General features: G+C 39.5%; 1 protein-coding gene across 1 annotated transcript in view; it reads left to right on the plus strand.

Moving 5' to 3' along the window:
- SLCO5A1 (solute carrier organic anion transporter family member 5A1) overlaps positions 1-20,306 on the plus strand; it is a 74,495-nt gene that overhangs the window by 40,337 nt on the left and 13,852 nt on the right. The window contains exons 4-6 of the mRNA XM_066180321.1: positions 5,748-5,912; positions 9,270-9,468; positions 17,248-17,407. Coding sequence (XP_066036418.1) covers positions 5,748-5,912; positions 9,270-9,468; positions 17,248-17,407 — 524 coding nt within the window. The remainder of the gene's footprint in view (positions 1-5,747; positions 5,913-9,269; positions 9,469-17,247; positions 17,408-20,306) is intronic.

The following is a 20,306-nucleotide window of genomic DNA, read 5'->3' on the forward strand; positions in this document are numbered from 1 at the left end:
GCAGAGACTGCTTCACCCTTGGGCGTGCCTGGTGAAGACACAGGTGTACAGATGAACTGCATCTGGGTGAGTTTGCTGATGCTGGTTCTCTGTTCTGATACATAGTTTCACCTTCCAGGCCATGCTGTCCCTACAGGCGCAGCAGATACAGAAAAAACAAGTATTTGGTTGGGAGAATGTTTTCTAGGACTTTTTTTTTTTCAGAAGTAAAAATTTCTGTATGTCTCATTTTGGCATGTGTTTCTTTGGTATGTATCTGCCTAGATGTGTAACATGCATTCTATAAAATTCTATGTTAATATATTAATGGAGCTACCAAATTAGAGGTTTTACTATGCGAAAGTTTTGATTTTCTTTAGAGGAGAAACTTCACCATGTGGAACAGTGAAAAGAAACATGCCAGAAAGATAGCAAGCTAGCTGAGATAAGCAGAAAAAGTATTTTGCTATAAGCTGATAATAGCTTTCCCATTTGGTATCAGTTACCCTAGCAAAGAAGGCCTGCAGCAGGAATGCACTATTATTTAATTATTTTTCCAGTTTAAGTGGGCTTTATAGAATAAGATCATGCCTCAAGCTTCTCAGCTGAGGTAATTTTGTTTTTAATGGGAAGGGAAAAAGGATCATATGTGTCTAAGTCATTTAGCATTGCTTCTTCTGAGATGCAGTGAACATTTTATACTTTCCATTGAATTTCAGAGCTTCACTTTTATAGCACTATGGGCAGAAACTCCACTTAGGCAGTAGCCAGGAGACTGTTGATTTAGTAGGTCATATCTTCTGTTCTGTACTAATAAATATCAATGATGTCATAGTCTGCCATGAGAGAGGTCAGTGCCATCAAATCTCTGAAATCTATCCAGCTTAGGTAAGAAAAGTGACTGTTCTGTTCTTCCAGTGTGATGTCATCTTACCTGGGAAGCCTGGCAAAATGATTTTTGCCTTGTTGTAACTTGTCCTAACTTCCTAATTAATTCTCTAAGCAAATGAAAACTCATGATTCTTTTTTCTGCACTGAATGCCTGTATAGGCTGAAGAAATAAACCTAAACTAGCTCCATCCACAAGTAGCCTCAAACTTCAGTGACCTGAGCTTCATTTTGGCCCATGGTAGAGCTGAGATCAGATAAAAATACAGATACAGCTTTGCTTTTTCACATGTTTCAAGTTGCAAGGGCTTGGAATTCGGTCTTTTCTTACTTATGTTTCAAGTAGAAAACGTGAGTTGATGAAAGCTTCTGGGTCAGGTATTAAAAGTATTAAATAAAAGAATAAGTAGGTCACAGGAGGAAGAAAATTAGATGTAGTTTATTGGGAAAAATAGAGGTAGTGTAGATTACATAAGCTAGAGTTTTATAATGAAGAAACAATGGTTCAGTCCCATATGTGCAGATACTACATGAATCTGAGCAGACCAAACTACTGTTTTCATTTATTACCTAGATACCCTTAGGGTTTTGTACCATGGAAATTGTATCTGCAGTCCCTCTTTCACTTACTGCTGTAATGAAACTTACTGTGCAATTGAATAAAGGAGCAGTATAAAGAAAGCAAATGTATATATTACTTAAAATAGAGTTATCTAATCTGAATTAAAAATTCAATCTAATCAATTATATGTATTTTGTAGCCTTTGAGATTGATTTTGTTTTGTTCCTATGTACAGCCCTTTCTTAAATGTAGAATTTTCCCATCTGCCTTTTCACATCTACCAGCTGTCATATGCCTTCTTGGTGAGTTCCTGTGAGGAACAGAGTCAAGACAATAGTGATTGTCAGGGCATCAGCAGAGATAAAAGAAACTCCTAAGGGACTTGTGGCTGCAGGATAAGCCCACTGAAGTGCTTTGCAGGGATCTGGATTGGAGTTTCTGTGCTACCTGAAGATCAGTTGTCAGGGATCAGAAGAGGAGGAGGAGGAGACAGTGGGCTGTGTGTGGGGCCCTTGGTGGGCACTGTGAATGTCAGAGGGTTCAGCCGACCATGGGCTGCAGATCCTGCAGTGCCACTGACCTTGAGCAGGGCGCTTTCCTCTTGTCCTTTCTTAGGCTGTCCTGAAGAGCTCAAAATAGAAAAGATTGGCATAGCTCCATGCAGTGATGAGCAGTGCTAACTGGAGCCTCGAGAGCCTGCTCTAAATCAAGTTAAAATAAGTAATATTGATATCAAACTGGTTCTGAACCCCTCCTTTCTTGATGGGATATTAGGGGCTGTTCAATGACCCAGCCACCACCCAGGTGCTTAAGGCCTGTCCTGAGAGTTAAATGAGGTTGTTTAAATAGTGTGTAAGTTGATAACAAAACGGTGAAATGCTATTCCAGAGACTAGTGATTAGCTCCATGCAGGATATGTTTGACGTAGTTGTGTGTCACTTTGCTAGTTTCTATTCTGATAAACAAACCAGAAATTCTGTCTCAAAATCTTGGCTCTGCTTTGTACTGCACAAGAGTGGAAGCTGTCCCTGAGGCCTTGGTGTGGAGCCAGCCTTCTCCAGAGCTGCAGGCTTGGGCAGTGCTGTCTGGACTGGGAGCACTAGCAGAAGGGAGGTCTTCTAGCTAATGTCTGCCTCACCCTTACAAGAGACTTTTCTGATGGACTGCAGAAGGACAGTGCTGTAGACTGAGATGATTTATTTACCTGATTGTAGTCATTGCATTGCCTTGGGCTGGGTGTGCAGGAACAGAGATAAAAGAAACTATATTAAATGTTGAAAAAGGAGATGAAGTCAGAATTACTTGAGTTTTTATTGAAATTCTGTTCAGAGTCTCTTGCTTCGGGTAATATTTATGAATACTTGTATTACTTGCAGATTTTTCTTATGCTTTTCCCTTACCATGAATCAAGCCGTGGTCCAGCACATGAGTGAAAGAAAAATGAATACTTACCAGAGAAAAAAATAGTGTCAAAGATCATGAAAGGAAGACAATTGCCAGTAAACTAGCAAACCAGTCCAGCAAGGCAGGTTTCAATCTACTCTTAGTTATATACTAGGTTATTGAGGTGGGGGGGGGGGGGGGGGGAAAGATGTTAAAATTTGTGTTACTGCACAGAAGTATAAACATGTTTGCAGCCATGCTAAAAGATTGTTTTAATTCTAGGAGTGTAGTTGATAGAGGTTTATTAGTTTAGATGACAGAATGAGGGAAATTGCAAGTTCTGTAGGTTTGTTTCTGATGCACATTTGCAAAAACATGCTTTTGAAGATGTCTTTCTGAAAATTCAAACCTCACAGGTTTAATAATGGCCTTGAAATCGAAGCCTAGGCCTATGGCTAGCCACACAAAAGTAATTTGACATAGAAATGTTTTAAAAGAATGATTGATACGTAGTACAGAGGATCCTTTAAGTTTTTAGCATTCTTGCTTTTTACTACAGTTACTGTGGTTGAAAGATAATTAGTTACTTAATAGTACCTTTTTATTATAGGTTTTTAAATTCAGAAGTGTAGTGTAGATGCTGTCACACAGGGTATGATGGTGATCATGGGAGGAAATCAGGGAAAGTCTAACTCTGAATGTGTGTTTTTATTTCCAAGTTTCTTTCTATATAGCAACTTAGCAACTGTATCCCAGACAGTTACTGTTTATAAACCAGGAAGATCAACTCGTAAGTGCTCCAGGTGGCAAAATTTACAGTAATCAGCAAAGCTGTTCTCTGAAGAGCCCTTCACATGGATGTAAGGGAACTTGTGCTTATTCCAAGACACTAAGTTTTATCTACTTAACAGTAGAAATCCCATTTCAAAATACTAATTAGTTTTGAAATGAATAATGACCTTTAGCCTGAGTGCTCAGATGAGATGACTTACTCCAGCAAGTAGGAGTTAACAGAAGTACAGCTCTACATACGAACACCGGAGCAAAATGTTCATTAGCTCTGCAGTTCTTTGCCAAATTAATTCTTTAGTTGACTGAAAATTCTAAAGCAGACATTTTCCTGAAACTCAGTTTTACCAGGAAGGGCAACCTTTACCAGGTATTATGACGTCTGGACCAGACTCTTTGAAATAATCCATTTAGCAAAGACATTGAGTTCAGCCCTTGGCCAAGAACTACCAATTCATTTCTACAAAGAACACTCAGTCTCATCATCCTAATAAAATAATTTTTCCCTCTGTGATGATACCTTATTTTCTCCCACATTTTCGACCCAGGTGAGCAGCTCCTACTAAGTAGCTCATTTCCTGCAGGACCAGTCTTTTTTTCTGCTTCCTGATTCCTTTCTCACAGCAGCATCAGCATGGTCATAACTGCTTGCTCCTGTTGCCTCTATTGCAAACAGCACCACCTTTTTTTTTTTCTTTTTTTTTAGAGCTGTAGGTAGTAAAAAATATTAAGATACAAATATATGAGTGCTTCTTAATATGATTTATTCATTAGTTATTTCCACCAAATTTTGTATTTAACATCTAAAATGTTTCTTCTTAGATGTAGCAGCAGAGCATTTGACTACATTAAAATTATAAACCCATCACTCATAATGAATTCAGTATAAATTTTGACAACTGGCATAAGTTAAGACTGGATGCAGTCGGACGACTTAAGTGCTAATTTGCAGCTTGATGAGTTTTGACATGACAAGTGAAATTCTGTTTGCTTTTGTACAGATAACCTACTGGAGTCAGTGGAGAAAGTGAGACAGATTTTTGTCTTGACAACTTTTAACATCAATAAAATTCTCACTCAGTTGTTCTTGCTCAACATGTATTTCTAATGGGTGCTCTTGTCATTGAATTCAACTGGCTTTGGTTCAAGCACTATTCCATTTCTGTACCAAGTTAAAAGCAAATGAAAAAAATCTGAACTATAGTAGGTTACATATAACACTTAAGGAAAAATTGATCTTGGGTAAAAAAAGCCCCAAGGAAAAGAAGACTTGTTTGAAATCACAGCATCTAATCTGAAAAAAATCAAGTGCTGAATAGGGGGATGATAATTTGACATCACTGCAGAACTAAATTTAAAGTATGTGTTTAATTTAATTACAGTGCTGAATTTCCTGGGGGTTTGGTATTTGATTTGAGAATAATTGCAACATATATGAATGCTTTTTCAATTTAAGTTAATGACGTGCTCTCATTCTTAATTGATTTCTTTATCCCTTCTGAGAATATTAATTGAGTTATATGTAAGGTGTATTGATTCTTTGATATCATTTATGTAATATTTTCATTATGCTTTGTCTCTGTCATTGTAAATGCTTTTAAATCATGTAAAGAAATGTTCAACTAAAAATATTTTGGTTCCCCTTTCAAATTAGATTATTATTACCCCAGCTTTCTAAGCATGGTCCTTGAAGCAGAGAGTAATGGGGAGTGTAGGATTTTTTTCCTCCTATGGAGTGCAAAACTTTGTACTGTCAGTTCAGCAGTATGATATGCATTATCTCAGAGAAAGTCTCAAAATCAGATATCAGAATAATTCCAAAATCCCTACATTTTATTGCCTTTTTTTTTTTTTTTCTGTTATGGTGTTACTGTCTGTTCTTTCAGATGTTTTTCTAATACACAGCTCAGTTGTGTTTGTGCCAAGTGGGACTGTGGCCCTGAGCAAGGCAGTGAGAGGGGTCAGAGCAGGGAGCAAGGGCTGCAATCCCAAGTATGCACTCTCCCTTCTATAGCAAATGTACCAGCTGCTAGCAAGCCATTATTGCCAGTCTGTCTCAAAGAAAATGAAATGGTTCTGTTTCAGTTTGCTTTTGTTTCTCACTCATTGTTTATAACATTCGTTTGTCATTTTTGTCATTTTATAGAGCTTCCAAGAGCAGCTGTCAGGATCTTAAGCAACATGACATTCCTTTTTGTGAGTTTGTCATACACAGCTGAGAGTGCCATTGTCACAGCTTTTATTACCTTCATTCCCAAGTTCATCGAGTCACAGTTTGGCATCCCAGCTTCCAATGCCAGCATCTACACTGGTAAGGCATTGCCACATAGCGTTACCTTGCAAAGTTGGCTTTGGATAATGAGTTAGGAATGAACCAAAAATGTGTTTGTTCAAACAGGTGATTGGGTCCAGCTTTCTGCATTTGGTTAGATATTCAGACTATTTTTTGATGTTTGTTATGTGTATTTAGTAAAACGTGAACCCACTTACATTGTTAAAGGGCTGGATTTTTTTTTTTTTTTGCATAGGCCTAGAGATGTTTTCTCATTTGTTGGTGGTCTCCAAGGGGGAAAAAAACCAACAGAAACAAGCTAGAAAAACCATAGACATGACTGCAATTTGTGTGCTTTAAAAGATCTCTTAAAGCTGTTCTTATTTGCTGTGAATTTTACTTCCTCTTTGATCTTCAAAATATCTTTGGGGTCTTTTTTCCCCTCACTGAAAAGTTGTTTATCTGTCCCATCCTTCAGTTATCTCTCTCCTCCAAAGAAGTGGTTTTCTTCTTATTTACATTGAGACAACAATCTAGTCTAGTCAGAACTTCCCAAATTCTTTCCTACCTGTCATTTCAGGAGACCCCTATCTTGCATGTGTGGCACCTCCCCTGCTGTACCAGTGTACAGCCGTGTCCAACTTTCAGCAGAACTAGAGACCACAAAATTTTAAGCTTCACATTGCTCTGTGACTGAGAGGTGAGAACTTGGCTACTAAAAGAGGTGAAAATATTGTGCAGAATCAGGGCCTGTGTCATGCAGATGAGTTTCCTTCTCTTCTAGCTACATCAAAGACACCTGTCTTTATAATGATCTTTTTAAATTCTCCATAGGGCTTCTCATATAGAATAACTGCTAATTGCTTGGCAGGCTAGTTCTTTGTTCTCTCATACTTCCAGACACTGTGCCCTAGGAATGATGGAGTGGAGTGAATTGTGGGGACACAGGTGAAGTATGGGGTGAAGCTGCCCAGGGGCATCTGTCAAAAAAAGACAAGAAGTAGCAGAAGGAAGAAGGAAGGCACACAGACCTCACATGGGAAGAATTTGTCGCTTGCAGGGGCTGGAAGAAATGCAAGGAGTTTCTAGTGTGGGGAGGGGAAAAGTCAGAGAAGCACCATGTGGTGCTTTCTATTTGAGAGTTTCTGGGATGAGATTTTCTTCAGGGCATGAAATCTCTGTGTTCTGTGTATTAGGAGGAAACACTGACTCATAGAACTGTGATACTGTCTGAAGCTTAGGGTAGCTACACACGCAGGAGTTTTACTGCAATGATTCTTGGTGGGATGGCTACACCATAACTTATTTCGTTCTCAAGATAAACCAGAAACGTTCTTGCCAGAAAAAGTGCTCAACAGCCAGTACATTAAAAGAGGTAAAACCAGTGTGACCTTGCCCAAAGTGTGAAGTTATTGACATCTGTTGTTTCCCCTGTTACAAATTACTTGATAAAGACTATTATAATGAACCAGAAGAAGAAGATGAAATGTATCAGGCTGGATGTGCAACAAGGACAAGTAAGCGCTGCTGCTACAATCCCAACTCTTAAACTTTGCATTGAAGTCAACAGTTGGTAATTTGATAAATGTTTTTTGTAGGAAAAATGGGAAAGGAAAACTTGGAAATTCTGTGTTAGATTGCTGCTGGCTAATAAAGTAAAAGACACGACAAGTTCAAAAATTTTCTGCTTAGTAAAAGAGAATTTACATGCTATATACATTATACATCTATGCTTAATATGCACATTGCCAGCTGAGTACATGTGCTTCCTGAATCTCTTCATGTAAAGATTTTACTGGCAATTTTTTGTCTTCTAATCAGCAATTCTTTAATTAAGTCTAAATTTCTTTTGGTTTTAAAACAACCCTGGCATGTATCATCATCAAAAAACACTATGTGCCAAACTTCATGTCTTGAACTTGTGCAGCTTCTACATTTAATTTCTGCTCTTGGAAGAAAGGCTGGTTTTGATTCTGTGAAGACTTACTGTTTAGAATCTTTCTCATGAAATGACATTTTCTTCTATAATATCATTGGTGATGGCAGGATGATTAAGGTGCCAGCTCTTTTTCCCTCTATTTTTGCTTTCACAGTCTCAACATTTTGATAAATATAATGTCCCTTTCACCTTTAGACATATTAGCAGAGAATGAGTGTGCTTTGCAATAGTCATAAAGGTATTTGCAAGTGATAGTCTTACTGGCTTCTCTAAGAGACCACCATCTGTAACAATTTGGATTATAAAGTTCAGCTTCTCTGTAGATGCAGCTGCCAAAAGTAGTTCAAATTCCATGTTTATGTGGAATACATTTTATTGGTAAAGCCTTTAATTAAGGGCCTTCTCACATGTCAGTGAGAAGCAAAAGACAAGGGAAGAGAAGTGGAAGACATTTGCTGACTTTACCACTGCCTTGGGACCTGACAAGTGGGGACAACCTGGTGATGTGTTGCTGAACCTTTTAACTGCAGCAGCAGAGCAGCAGAGGTTTTATAGGCATGTCTTTGTGTCTTAAACTTACCCTAATTTTATTGTCTTAATTTTTTAAAATTGTGTTTGATCTCTTTATACTCTGCAAATCTGTGGAGAGATGAATTGGAATGCTGAGGTAGGAATCATGGAATCATAGACTTAGGGTTGGGAAAAACCTCCAAGATCATCACGTCCAACCTTTCACCAAACCCCTTTCACCATGTCAATCAATAACCATAGCACCAAGTGCCACTTCTGGTCGTTTCTTGAGCACCTCCAGGCATGGTGACTCCACCACCTCCCTGGGCAGCCTATTCCAATGGTTAACCACCCTTTCAGTGAAGAAGTTCTTTCTGTTGTCCAACCTGAACCTCCCTTGGCCCAGCCTGAGGCCATTTCCTCTTGTCCTGATGCTAGTTGCCTGGGAAAGTGCTATTCAGCATGAGTAAAGTGTCCAGAAGGCAGAATTTGCAGCCAGGCTTGGGTGTGCACTCCCAGGTGGCCAGGGTTCTGAGATTCTGCTTGAGGTTAGCACGTGCGCTTTGCTGGAATTAATCATGAGAATGGGAGGTGGGAGATCTGTGTCCAAATGTGGATATCTTCAAATTTTCAGTGGTTAAACTGGACCTATATGTAGCACTTCTCCCCATTCTAAAATAAATACAAAACAATGTTTCTGCTTGTAAGTACAATAGTTCTCTTATAGTGCTTTGGCTGCTGCTAATATGATAAGGAGGCTTTTATAAATTCTTTGACAACACTCCAGAGGTTTGAAAAGTCTGACTCAGTTTGCTAGCAGAGAATCAGACAATGGAGATCTTAGTGCAGCATTTGCAGTCATCTAATTACGGAATGAAACCGATATTTATGTTTTATGCTATTTCTGTAGGTCCTGTTTTAATGTTGTTTGAACTTTTTCCTGGCAGGTGTGATTATTGTCCCAAGTGCTGGTGTTGGTATTGTCCTAGGCGGCTACATTATAAAAAAGCTGAAACTCGGTGCAAGAGAGTCTGCAAAGTTGGCTATGATCTGCAGTGGTGTATCTCTGCTGTGCTTTTCAACACTCTTCATTGTTGGATGTGAAAGCATTAATCTAGGGGGAATAAATATACCTTACACAACTGGGTAAGTATCTTGGATGATTATCTTTGGCAAAACCAGTTTTTTCCAATAAGCCTGATCTAGAAATGTAAAAAATGCATTAATAGCTGATGTACTGAGGAAGCCACATGTTCAGATGAGAGTTTAATGAGTATTGTGGTATAAACACGTGCTGTTAGTGTGTGGCCCTTGTTTTTCACATCTGGTTTATAATGCAGTTTATATAGAAACTCACCTTTTTGAGGGGTGAGAAAATGGGTTAGAATGGCCTTCAGTGATGCAGAAAAATAAGAATAGTGTCCTCTGTAAATTACTTAGAATTTACTTAGTGTTTCAAAATATTTTCTGCTCATAAAGGTTGTGTAAAAACTAAGTGGATTATGAAGATTATTTCTGAATGGGTTTATTAATTATCACCTTAATAGTATTTTAGGTCTACAGTCCCTGTTTGAGAGGAGTCACTTGGGCATGTGCTATAGACATTAGTGGTGTACATTGCTGCCGAACCCTTTACTAGTCCTCCAGTGCTTGCTGGATCATCATCAAGGCAGCAACTAGAACATGTTCCCTAAAGTTATGTAGAGGGTGAAGGGGACTGCAGTGAGGGAGAAGGTGTGGATGTAGGAAGGACTTGGGAGCGAGGAAGTTAGGCTGTGGCATAAAGAAATGCATGGAAGGGCACAAAAAAAAGAAAAAGGATATTTGGAGGGAAGGCAGTGTGGTAAAACTTGAGACTTTTTCACTGGAAAGGGATTCCATAGAAGGCTGATCATGAACTTTTATTTTCTTTCTTATTTTGTACATGAGATTTTCCTCAAAATTGCCTTCTTCTTGTAATTAAACACAGGAACAGAGTAAGTGTTCAGAGAGTGTGAACGTATCTGAAGCAATGTTTTTTCCCTTTGCTTTTTCATCTGGGGCATGTTTGCCTTTTAATTATGACCAGGTGCTGGGTATCAGAGCCATTTGTGTATTTGCTTTTAGGGCTCAGCTCTGGACTCCTAATATTTTGAAGAGAATGTAGAGTTTGGAGCAGGAAAAGAAATGATGAAATGGAGAAAAAATACAGTGGAGCAGAGGGGTAGCAAGTGAAAAACAAAGAGGTAAAATGGGAAGCAAGGGAGGAAGAAAATAGGCACTGTTTACACAGAGAATGTTTTGCATTGCTTGTTGCTGGGTGTTACTACACTGCTGTCAAACCTTAATGCTAGAGCAAAGAAAACCAGCAGCTGAAAGCCAAGAGTTGATGAAAAGCTGTTACTCTTTTGTATTCCTAAGACCTAGAGTTAAAGCTTGCTGCTGAGGGGGCTGTCAGTAGAAGGAAGTAGCATGGTGATATACCCTCATCTGAGCTTAGTGGGCTGAAGAAGGAGAGAAGAGGGATGGGAAGGGGGTGGAATGCCTTGAATACCCACCTGTTGTTCATGTTTGTGACAGCTTGTGGGTGTAGATGGAGAAATGAAAATTAATAGGAATGAAAACATAAATTTTAGATAGGAATTAGTCGATCTGTATTGCAAGTCAGAATGTCCCTGCCTGACTCATGAGAAGCCCGTACCTTTCTGTTTGGAGAAGTCCCATTTGATTTAAATCTATTTCTAAACTGAAGACAAGGCATGTAACTCACATTGTCATGTAACTCGTAGCTTTGATGTTGGAATTGTAAGAGTATCTGGTTTTTTTAGTAAGTAATAACATTTGCAGTAATACATAGCATCAATTGAAATAGGCATCAATTCACAGCTGTTGTGCAAGTCTGCAGTAGCATTACTTTCTTCCCACCTTCAACTAACTGTTCTTATTGAGAAAAGAGTGAGAAATAATAATGGCAGAATTCTCACACCTGTTGATGTATAAACTCTGAACTCAGTATAAAAATCGTATTGACTGTAATGTCATCAGAAACTGAGAATTATCAGCATGTTACAAAGTTTGGTTCAGCTAGATTTTCTTAACACAGAGATCAAGTCCACATTTATTATCAAAATGGTAGTAAAAAGGCAGCACTACACATACATTAATCTTGAATATCTGACATGATAAGTATTCTCTTAATCCTCATGATCAATCATTTGATAGCTTCAAATCACTTACTCAGTAGGCAACTCTTTAACTTAGCCATCAAAGAACGTTGTTGGCCATGGAATAAAAAAAACATGCTTTCATTTTGAGTTTAATAAACCACATACTTCATTTTCTACTTTGACTGTAGTGCAGCATAAGGACGTCAAAGCCAGTTCAACATGCAAGATTGGGTAGGGAAAGCAGTAGAGCTGCCTGGTTTGAGATAAATACATTGCATGATACTCTACCCTAACATGGCGGTGCCAGGTCTGATATCTGACCTACCTGCACTGACAGCAACCCAGAGATCTCAGATGCAGGGTAGACATACCCTGCAGGATAGTTTCTGGACAAAGATGTTAATTTCTATTGTTTGTTTTTTATAATTTAAACATACAGGGGTTTTTTTTGTGAACTGAGCCATAAACCACTACAAAGGAGAGGGATGAACTGGGTTTCAGTTAACACAGAAGTGTGTGCTTACCAGTGCTCAGAAAAGTAGGCAGTGACATTCGTAATTCAGTACGGTTCATAACTCAGTATTTTTCCAACTGTCCCAGCTGCAAGGAAATGGATGGGACCTGGAGGCATGCACAGATTAGAATATATCAGAAGGGATTTTCTGCTGTTTTATGTTGGGCGCAAGCACTTTTGCTGTTGTTGGCGTGTCAGCAGCCTTTCTGTTCTCAGGAAGATCGAGGGCACCTCTGTATTGTACATCTCAGCATTTTAGAACCTATTTTTCTGTGCCCCAGCCTTGTTCTGAGGACATGTTTGATATTCAAATTGCAGCAGAAGGAGCCTTAGGTCAAACCACAGTATGGCATCCCTTCTCTTGCACCATAACAGCATCCAGGTGGGACGTCCTGAATGAGTGAATGGTCTGGACGAGAGTCCAGATGGCTTTTAAATATTTCTCCACAGCCTCCCTGGGCAATCTGTGTCACCACCCAGTCACCTTCACAGTGAATACTGTTTCCTGGTGTTTGTAGGGAACCTCCTGTGTTTCAGTGTGTGCCCATTGCCTCTGTTCCTGGCGCTGGGCACCGCTGTAAAGAGCCTGGCTCCATCTTCTTTGCATTGTCCCTTCAGGTGTTTATAGGCATTGATGAAATCCCCCTGAGCCTTTTCCAGGCTGAACAGTCTCAGCTCTCTCAGCTTTTCCTCAGAAGAGAGATGCTTCAGTCCTTTCATCATCTTCGTGGACCTTCACTGGTCTCTCTCCAGTGCATCCATGTCTCTCTTCTACTGAGGAGCCCACTGAACCCAGCACTGCAGGTGTGGCCTCACCAGTACTGACCAAAATGGAAATAACAGAGATCAGCTGCTTTGTTGTTTTTCAGACCTGTCTCTTGCATGTATTGTCATACAAGGCAGTTAAAACAGCCTCCATGATGAACTTACTCATAGCGACAGATTCCTGGATTAGCTCAGTTTCATCTCTCACATTTCTGATATGTAATGGATCAACACAGACTCTTTTTGATTGCTTTGTGTTGTTTTGGTGCAATTAAAGTTTAGTTAAAGCGTACAATTGGCTTACTGAAGTATTTCACAATAAAAAAAAATTATATTCTTCCTCTTGTATCATCAGTTTGAGTTTCTGTTATTTTTGTATCTATTTCAGTCCAATCAGCCAGTGGTATCCCTTAACTTGAAAGCAGTGACTAATTGGATCAGAACAATAACAACAAAGAAGGAATCCAGCTAACACAGTGAGAAGGTCCCTTGTTTGACAGCTATGCAAAAATTGCATCATTGCTGCAATTCCAGCTGCTTGCCAACAAGGACACTGCAGATCTCTGCCATCCAGAATGTCCTTCAATACCAAACCAAAAACACTGCTATCAAATTTTAAGATAATCCTTTTTGTCATTATAGCCCAATGTTAAGATTATAGAAACTATGTGGTGAGGTTATCTCCTTCCCTTAGTATTTCCTCAGTCCTGTAGGTTACTACAGTGATATCAGTAAAACCATGTGCAAAATCAAGTATTTGTTTAGATGGTACCAAAATATAGTTTGACTTTTTTTTTTTTTTTTTAACTGCGTTTCATTTAAATTATAATCTTGTGGGAAGAGAGTCCACTTTTTTTTTCCTCAGTATGTGGTCATTGACTGCCAGTACAGTGATATTTCAGTCCAAGCCTGAGTATGTGAAATAACAGGTCACAGCTCAAAAAACTCTAGGCAATAAATCTCATTTTATGTTTTCCCTTTTCTCACTTTACTCCTATACCACAAACCTTCCCTGGACTAATAGCTGGAGAGAAAAACATGATTTAGGAAAAAATGTTAGAAACTAGAGTCCTTTACATTGTTAGTCACATCTAATGAAGGTCTTATCTTTACTAGCATTGTGTCATGGAGACACAGAACAGTCTCCCTGAGAAGTGAACAAATGCAGTTTGTCAGACGGGGTTCTGGGTTTTGTCCGAGCACATGTTTAGCGAACTTGCAGTTGAATCTTATTAATGGAAGGAGCAGCATCATTGTTTGTAATTGAAAGAATAGTTCAGGAAGTGCTGTCATCTGGGGCTGGTTTCTGTTTGTCTGCTCATGCAGACTGGTGTTCTTGGCAGCTCAGGTGCAGCACTGTTGCAAGTTGGCAGTATCTGCACCTGCTGAAACAAGCAGAGCAGCTCTTTCTCAGACATCCCATGTTTCCCCAACAGTTGCTGCATTGAAACCTGCATGCTTTCTCCACAGATCAGCTCATGGGCAGGACAGACTAGCTTTGGTGCAGTTTCCCAGAGAATCTGCTTGTAATGGCTGATGGAGGTAAATCTGTGGTGGGCTGTGCTGTAATTCAGGGATAAATGCTTGTTTTCCTTTGTGGAGAGTAGGCAGCCTTCCAGTGCCAGAAGGCAGGATCAGTAGAGTGCTTTGGTTCAGTTTACTTCCAGAAAAATGCATACCTTCCAGAAAAAACGATTCCTTCCTGAAAGAAGTGTTCAAAAAGCTGTTGTGGTATGTGCTGTATGGTTGATCCCATATGATGAAAATGGGGTTGCACTGACAAGTGTCAGTAGAGATTTCATGTCCCCAGCATCTGAAACTCCATCATCCTTCATTTGTTTCCCCCCACTGAAAGACAAGTGAACAATGAGTGAAGAGTGAACATAATGAAGGTGAAAGCACAAGCCTATTACCAACTGTCTGATAATGAACTTTCGGAAATGCAGTTAAGAGATGATTTTGTGTTGAAACATGTTCTTGAAAGGATAAAAAACCCCAAACCTCTCTCTGTGCAAGGTATTTGCTCTAAGCAAAAAAAGGAAATAGCCCAAATAAGCCTTGCAGTGATATGTGAGGACAAAAGGTGGTGAAAGCTGGAGAGACAGACCTTGCAGTAACTTACTAATTTGAGCATATTTGTTTAGTGTATCTGTAAACTTAAGTCATCTTCCAGGACAAACAAAAAAATGGCCCTGAGATTAAATTATCACAGTGGTCTCAGTTCAGTTTCCAGTTTCATGCTTCTCATTTCTTGCATGCCTGATTTCATTCAGCCTTTTTTTTTTTTTTAAAGCTGATTTCCTAACCTCTGTGTCACAGTAATGTTTAGCAGTGCAGCTGAAGTGAGTTAGCTACAAAAGCGTAGAGCAGGACGGGTTCCTGAGAAAGGTTTTAGGTAGTGGAGGAATAAGAGATCAGAAGAATTTGTGCTGGAGGGTGAGAGAGGTTGGAGAGTGGAACCCGAGCTGTGCCTTTCCCGGCAGTCTGGGCTGTCCCTGGACCTAGTCCTGTGCAGCGTGGCAAAGTCCTGTTGTCAACACGAACACGGGCACAAGGGTCTCCCAGGCAAGTTGTGGAGTCTCTCCTTATGCCAAGTATTCAGGCATCTGGGACATCCAGCTCAGCAGGCTGACTAGGATTTCACAAAACTCCAAAAAGGCTGCCTCTCCTGTTGGTGTGAAAGCCTTTTGTCACTGTGCTGCTGAAATTTGTATGTTCCTGAGGGATGTTTTGATGGTGTTTTTTCCATTGGAGAAGAAGTTCTGTTGAGAGAATACTGGAAAAGTCTGCCCGTTGCTATATGATATGTTGCTGCATACTGCTTATTGAAATCCAGCAGGATATAATATGACAAATTTCAGCTGATAGCTGAGAAGGTGACAGAACCACTACCAGTCCTGGATATTTGACTTCCTGCTCAAGCTGCAACTTGTTTCTAAGTGTATCTTGTTTGTTTATGGAGCAAGAAACAAAACACTCAGAAAGGCTTTGGTTAGCATCCGACTAGACCATAAAGTGTAAAATAGTTTCAAGAGCTAAATTTGTGAACCTGATTTGTGTGATCAGTAGACAGTCAATAAATATTTGAAAGCTACTTAGTAATATATAATTTTCTGCAAAAATGCACAGCTGGGAAGAGAAACATATTCAGCAAAAGCAAATAGTGGTGTATAAATCCAAGAAAACCAGTCAAGGAATGCTCTGAGCAGCAGTTGTGCTACTGAGTGTCACTAACAACAGAAGGTGAGGTGACACAGCATGGGTGACAGTCACTGTGTGCAGAATGGCTCCGGAGCCAAGGCTCTGGTCTAGTCAGGGGTACACAATGGGAACAGAAGAACATTCCTTGTGGTCCCTGGGTAGCTGGGATGCTGTAAGTCTGCTGCTAGTTGTTTATCTTCACACTGGCCTTGCCCATGCATCACAGACATGAAGACAAGCCAAGAGCAGCCCTTGTGAGGCTCTGCAGCATGGTGGGCTCTGAGCATGTGTACAGGATCTTGAGGATGCAGCCACAAACTCAATCCAGATTCCGTTCAGCTCCTGCCTGGCTGGGGAGGTGTTGAAATTCCCTGGATATCTACTGATCTGCTCAGAGCAGAGGTATTTGAGGTAGTTTTAAACAGCAGTGGCCATTGAGCAGTACTGAGAGCAGGGCAAACAAAACAGAACACTTAATTCAGTGTAACACTGTAGTGCCTGGTGTGGAGTGGTTGTGCATTCCAGTATAATTCTCAGACATTAGTATAGTTACCAGTTCTCAAGAACTAGTGAAGTGAAGTAAGCTACTGTTTGCATTTTGGCCAGAGGTTTCAAAGACCAAGCATCTTCTGTAGTTTTAGTGAGCCATGTAGGTGCAGGTATTTAAGCTGCCTTGACACAAGGATGGGAAAGAAGCATTTGAAATATGTCCAGATCCATAAGGGATTTGGGGAATGGTCTAGGGAAGCAGACTTTTGATTCATTTACAGAAATTTAGTAAAAGCACAGCAGTCTTCCAGATCTAGAGAGCTTCCTGTAGAAGTCACATATTTGTATAAGTAATACAAGCATTGTTTTCTGAACAGCTGTTGGTATGTGGGAAAAAATGCCTATTAGTTCACATTAATTCATGGAATCCTTACATATTGTTACTGAGTCTTTCATTAGTAATCAACAAGAAATTACTGCATCTTAGAATAGGCATATAAAGTAGTGGTGTCTTACTTCATAGAGGAAAAAAACTACGGGGGAAAAATACACCTATTACCTAGCCAAATATGATACAAATTTTAAACTTTAATATTACTTCTTTTGTCGTGTTTTTAGTTAATGGCGAGGATGATCCGGGTGTTCTTCTAGATTGTTTAAACCATATACATAACCTACAGTTAATGCAGTCTCTGTCTAAAAATCAACTCTTAGTTCCAGAGCTAATCAGTAGGATGTTTGCTCCCTCCGTACAGGAGAATATGGATATCTGTGCGTGCTCTACTAGCATGTTCTTTTTCCTTTCTTCAGTCCTACTCTTGCCATGGCCCACAGGAATCTGACTGGAAGCTGTAATGTTAACTGTGGATGTAAGATTCATGAGTACGAGCCTGTCTGTGGATCAGATGGAATAACATATTTTAATCCTTGCCTAGCTGGCTGCATCAGTGGTGGAAACCACAGCACAGGGGTAAGTGCTTCACCCACCATCCACACACAGCCCCTGAGTAGCCCCTTGGGACCAGTGCAGATCAAATACTTCTCTCTTCCTAGCTCAAGCATCCCTCCTCTGAGCTTGAGAGAAGTTCTCTGCAGGTGACTCATCCATCTCTGAGCCTTTCCATGATTTGAAAAACTGGCAATGCTGTTACTGCGTGGTCCCAACCCTTTCTTTAAGGAGACCTTCCTTCTAAAGGAATCCTAACTTCCTTTAGTTATGTACCAATTTGAGGCACAAGTTCATTTGTACTAAGTGAATCTTCCAGCTGAGTGAGTGCAAATGCCATGGGAGGGCTAATGTTTGCCATACAGACCCCGAAGACCTTGGTGGCAGTGACCTGCATGCCTGCTGTTCCTGCAGGGCTTGGAGAGGGTACCTTGAGTCAATGTCATCTCACTCAGCTTTCTGCCAACATAGGCAGGCATGTCAAACTGTCTTTCTTCAAGCTCAGTCTTACCTTTTTGAGCAGTTTGGGGGTTTTTGTGACTCCCTCTCTGAACTGAAGGAAGAACTTAACTCTTCAGGTAGTTGGAAGTGTTTTAAACTCATGTTTAAATTTAGTTAGGATTTGTTTAAAATCACTGATGTTTCTGTCAGCCTCATCATTTTGCCCAAGTAGCTCTTGCACCTGCACCAGTGCACTGATAGGTTTGTGGTTTTCCTGGCTAGGTAAGGACTGCCTGTGTATTCTGCTCTTGTAAAACAGTTTGACCAGTCCCATGGCCTTTTTCTAAACCTCTTCCAGGCTAAATGAAGGTTGTCATCAAACTCAAGTAACCAGAACTTAAAAAGATGTTAATAATCCACTTTCTTTCTTGGAAATACATTGCTTGTTCCAATCCAGCATTCTAGTTATGCTTGAACTGGAGAAAGACATCCTGCTGTTAAAACCAAACCATGGAAATTTGGCAGTTCCCAGGACTGGGCACAAGAAGACAGTTGAAAAGTAGAATCTGACAGATTCTACAGAGCATTATGGTCATATTATTTTCCTTAAAAAATGAACTCTTAAATTCTTCTGTTACAGAACTGTCCTTTAAAAAAGGATAATTAAGAAAGACAAGAAGTAATATAAACATTGGTTTTCTTCGGGCTTGATTGTGCTTTCCAGAAAGTGCTTTCCAGTACTCCTGATTTGCAGTTGTGAGCCAGCCTGTGCAGCAGGAGGATGTCAGGTCCAGCACTGCGTTTTCTCAGGTCACCTGGATAATGGTCTGAAAAAGCATGTTCAAACATATATGCCACTGAGAACAGATTAGTTTCCCGTAATTTTTTTTTTCATTTTAGATTATCTCGCTGGTTTTTAGTAGAAAATTATTTTGACCAATTGGAAAAGCCTGCAGTGTGAGCCTGTGGTTAAATTTCAGTGTCTGTATAATCTAATTTGTGCATTCCTGGATTGAGTCATAGGCTTGATCTTTGTTGGCATTTCACCTGATAGCGAACTGGCACTATTAATTTATTTAGTAGGGAAATACTCTGGGAGTGTATGCTCTTCACTGGAGATTTTGAAACATACTATTGCATCTTATGATTTAAGAAAAGGTGCTTCATGGCCTGAAGTTTTAACTCAGTAGCTAATGGTGAATAGAATAGGACTGACATTGCTTGGAAAAGGCTTTTTTTTTTTTTGGTTAAATAATCCTTTTTGTATGGTACTTTTAAATACAAGAAATGTAAGTTAGTGCCACTGTATAACACAAAAAATGTTGCTAATGTGTAGTATTTGGATTTAAGTCTATAACATAGAGTGTTTTCAAAATTACCCATTTAAAAGTTCGAACTAAGAGGAAAGGTTACCAGTGTACAGTTCATACCTGTTATATATATAAATACACACACACACATATATCTCTTTCTATACTCAATACTTCTGTCATGCTATGTCTGTCTCATTTAATACACAGACTTAGTTTCACTGGTGATGAACCAAGATTGGGTAGTAAAGAGGTCTAATTTCTGTAGGATTCCTATTTGGCATTTGCATTTGGAAGTAATAAGGAGTTTAGGGTGAGGTACTGTAGAAAGAAATCAGGTACTCATGTGATGTTAGAGTGGAGTGCTGCCTTGGGAAACCACAATCTGTCACTGGCTTTGTTTTTAAGCGATGTTGGGTGAGTCAGTTAAACAAAACTTCTCCCCGCTGGTCATTGGTCTTGTATTCTTCATGTTCTGGGTGATAAATATGAGCAACAACGAGAAGTGCCACCTGTAGATGGACTGCCTACATCTGTATTTGTAGGCATGTAAAGTTATATTTAGAATTTATTTAGTTGGGTATAATGGAAAATGTTCTGAAAAAAAAAGATTCCAGTTGTCCCAAATTGGTCATCCATCTTTGTGAAATCTTTGATCCATTTCAGTCACTTAACTACGAAACAGAGATAACATCAATACCTCATAACTGTTTTGAAGATAAATGACTCCTTTTTGAAAGAGTTAAGCTGTAATAGTGAGTGTTACAGAAAATCTAAATGAAATATGATCCATTCCGTCTTTGTAGTGAGATATTTTTAGTCTGAGGAAAAAATACCTGAAGTTGCATTTTGAAAATGGGAGGTAAAGTACGGGATAAACAGCTACATTATTAAGATGTTCAGCTAAATCCTATGGGGAAAAAAGTGTGAGGCTACATGATGGCATGGATGCATATAAAGGTATACATTAAAATGCCAATCAGCCATGATTTGGATATGTCTTCATGTCGAAGTGCTTGAATTCACTATCTTAAGATGATTTTGTAACTTCTGTGGTCCAAAGTTAGATGAATGCAAAAATTGAAACAGAAAACTCCTTCCTGTAACATCACATATGTCCTGGCTGGTTCTGTAGTGCTGGAATATTCTGATCTGCTGCACACCCCTTCGCC

Source organism: Chamaea fasciata, unplaced genomic scaffold (assembly GCF_029207755.1).
Source record: "Chamaea fasciata isolate MVZ Bird 193981 ecotype frontalis unplaced genomic scaffold, bChaFas1.0.hap1 SCAF_1, whole genome shotgun sequence".
NCBI lineage: Eukaryota > Metazoa > Chordata > Aves > Passeriformes > Sylviidae > Chamaea > Chamaea fasciata.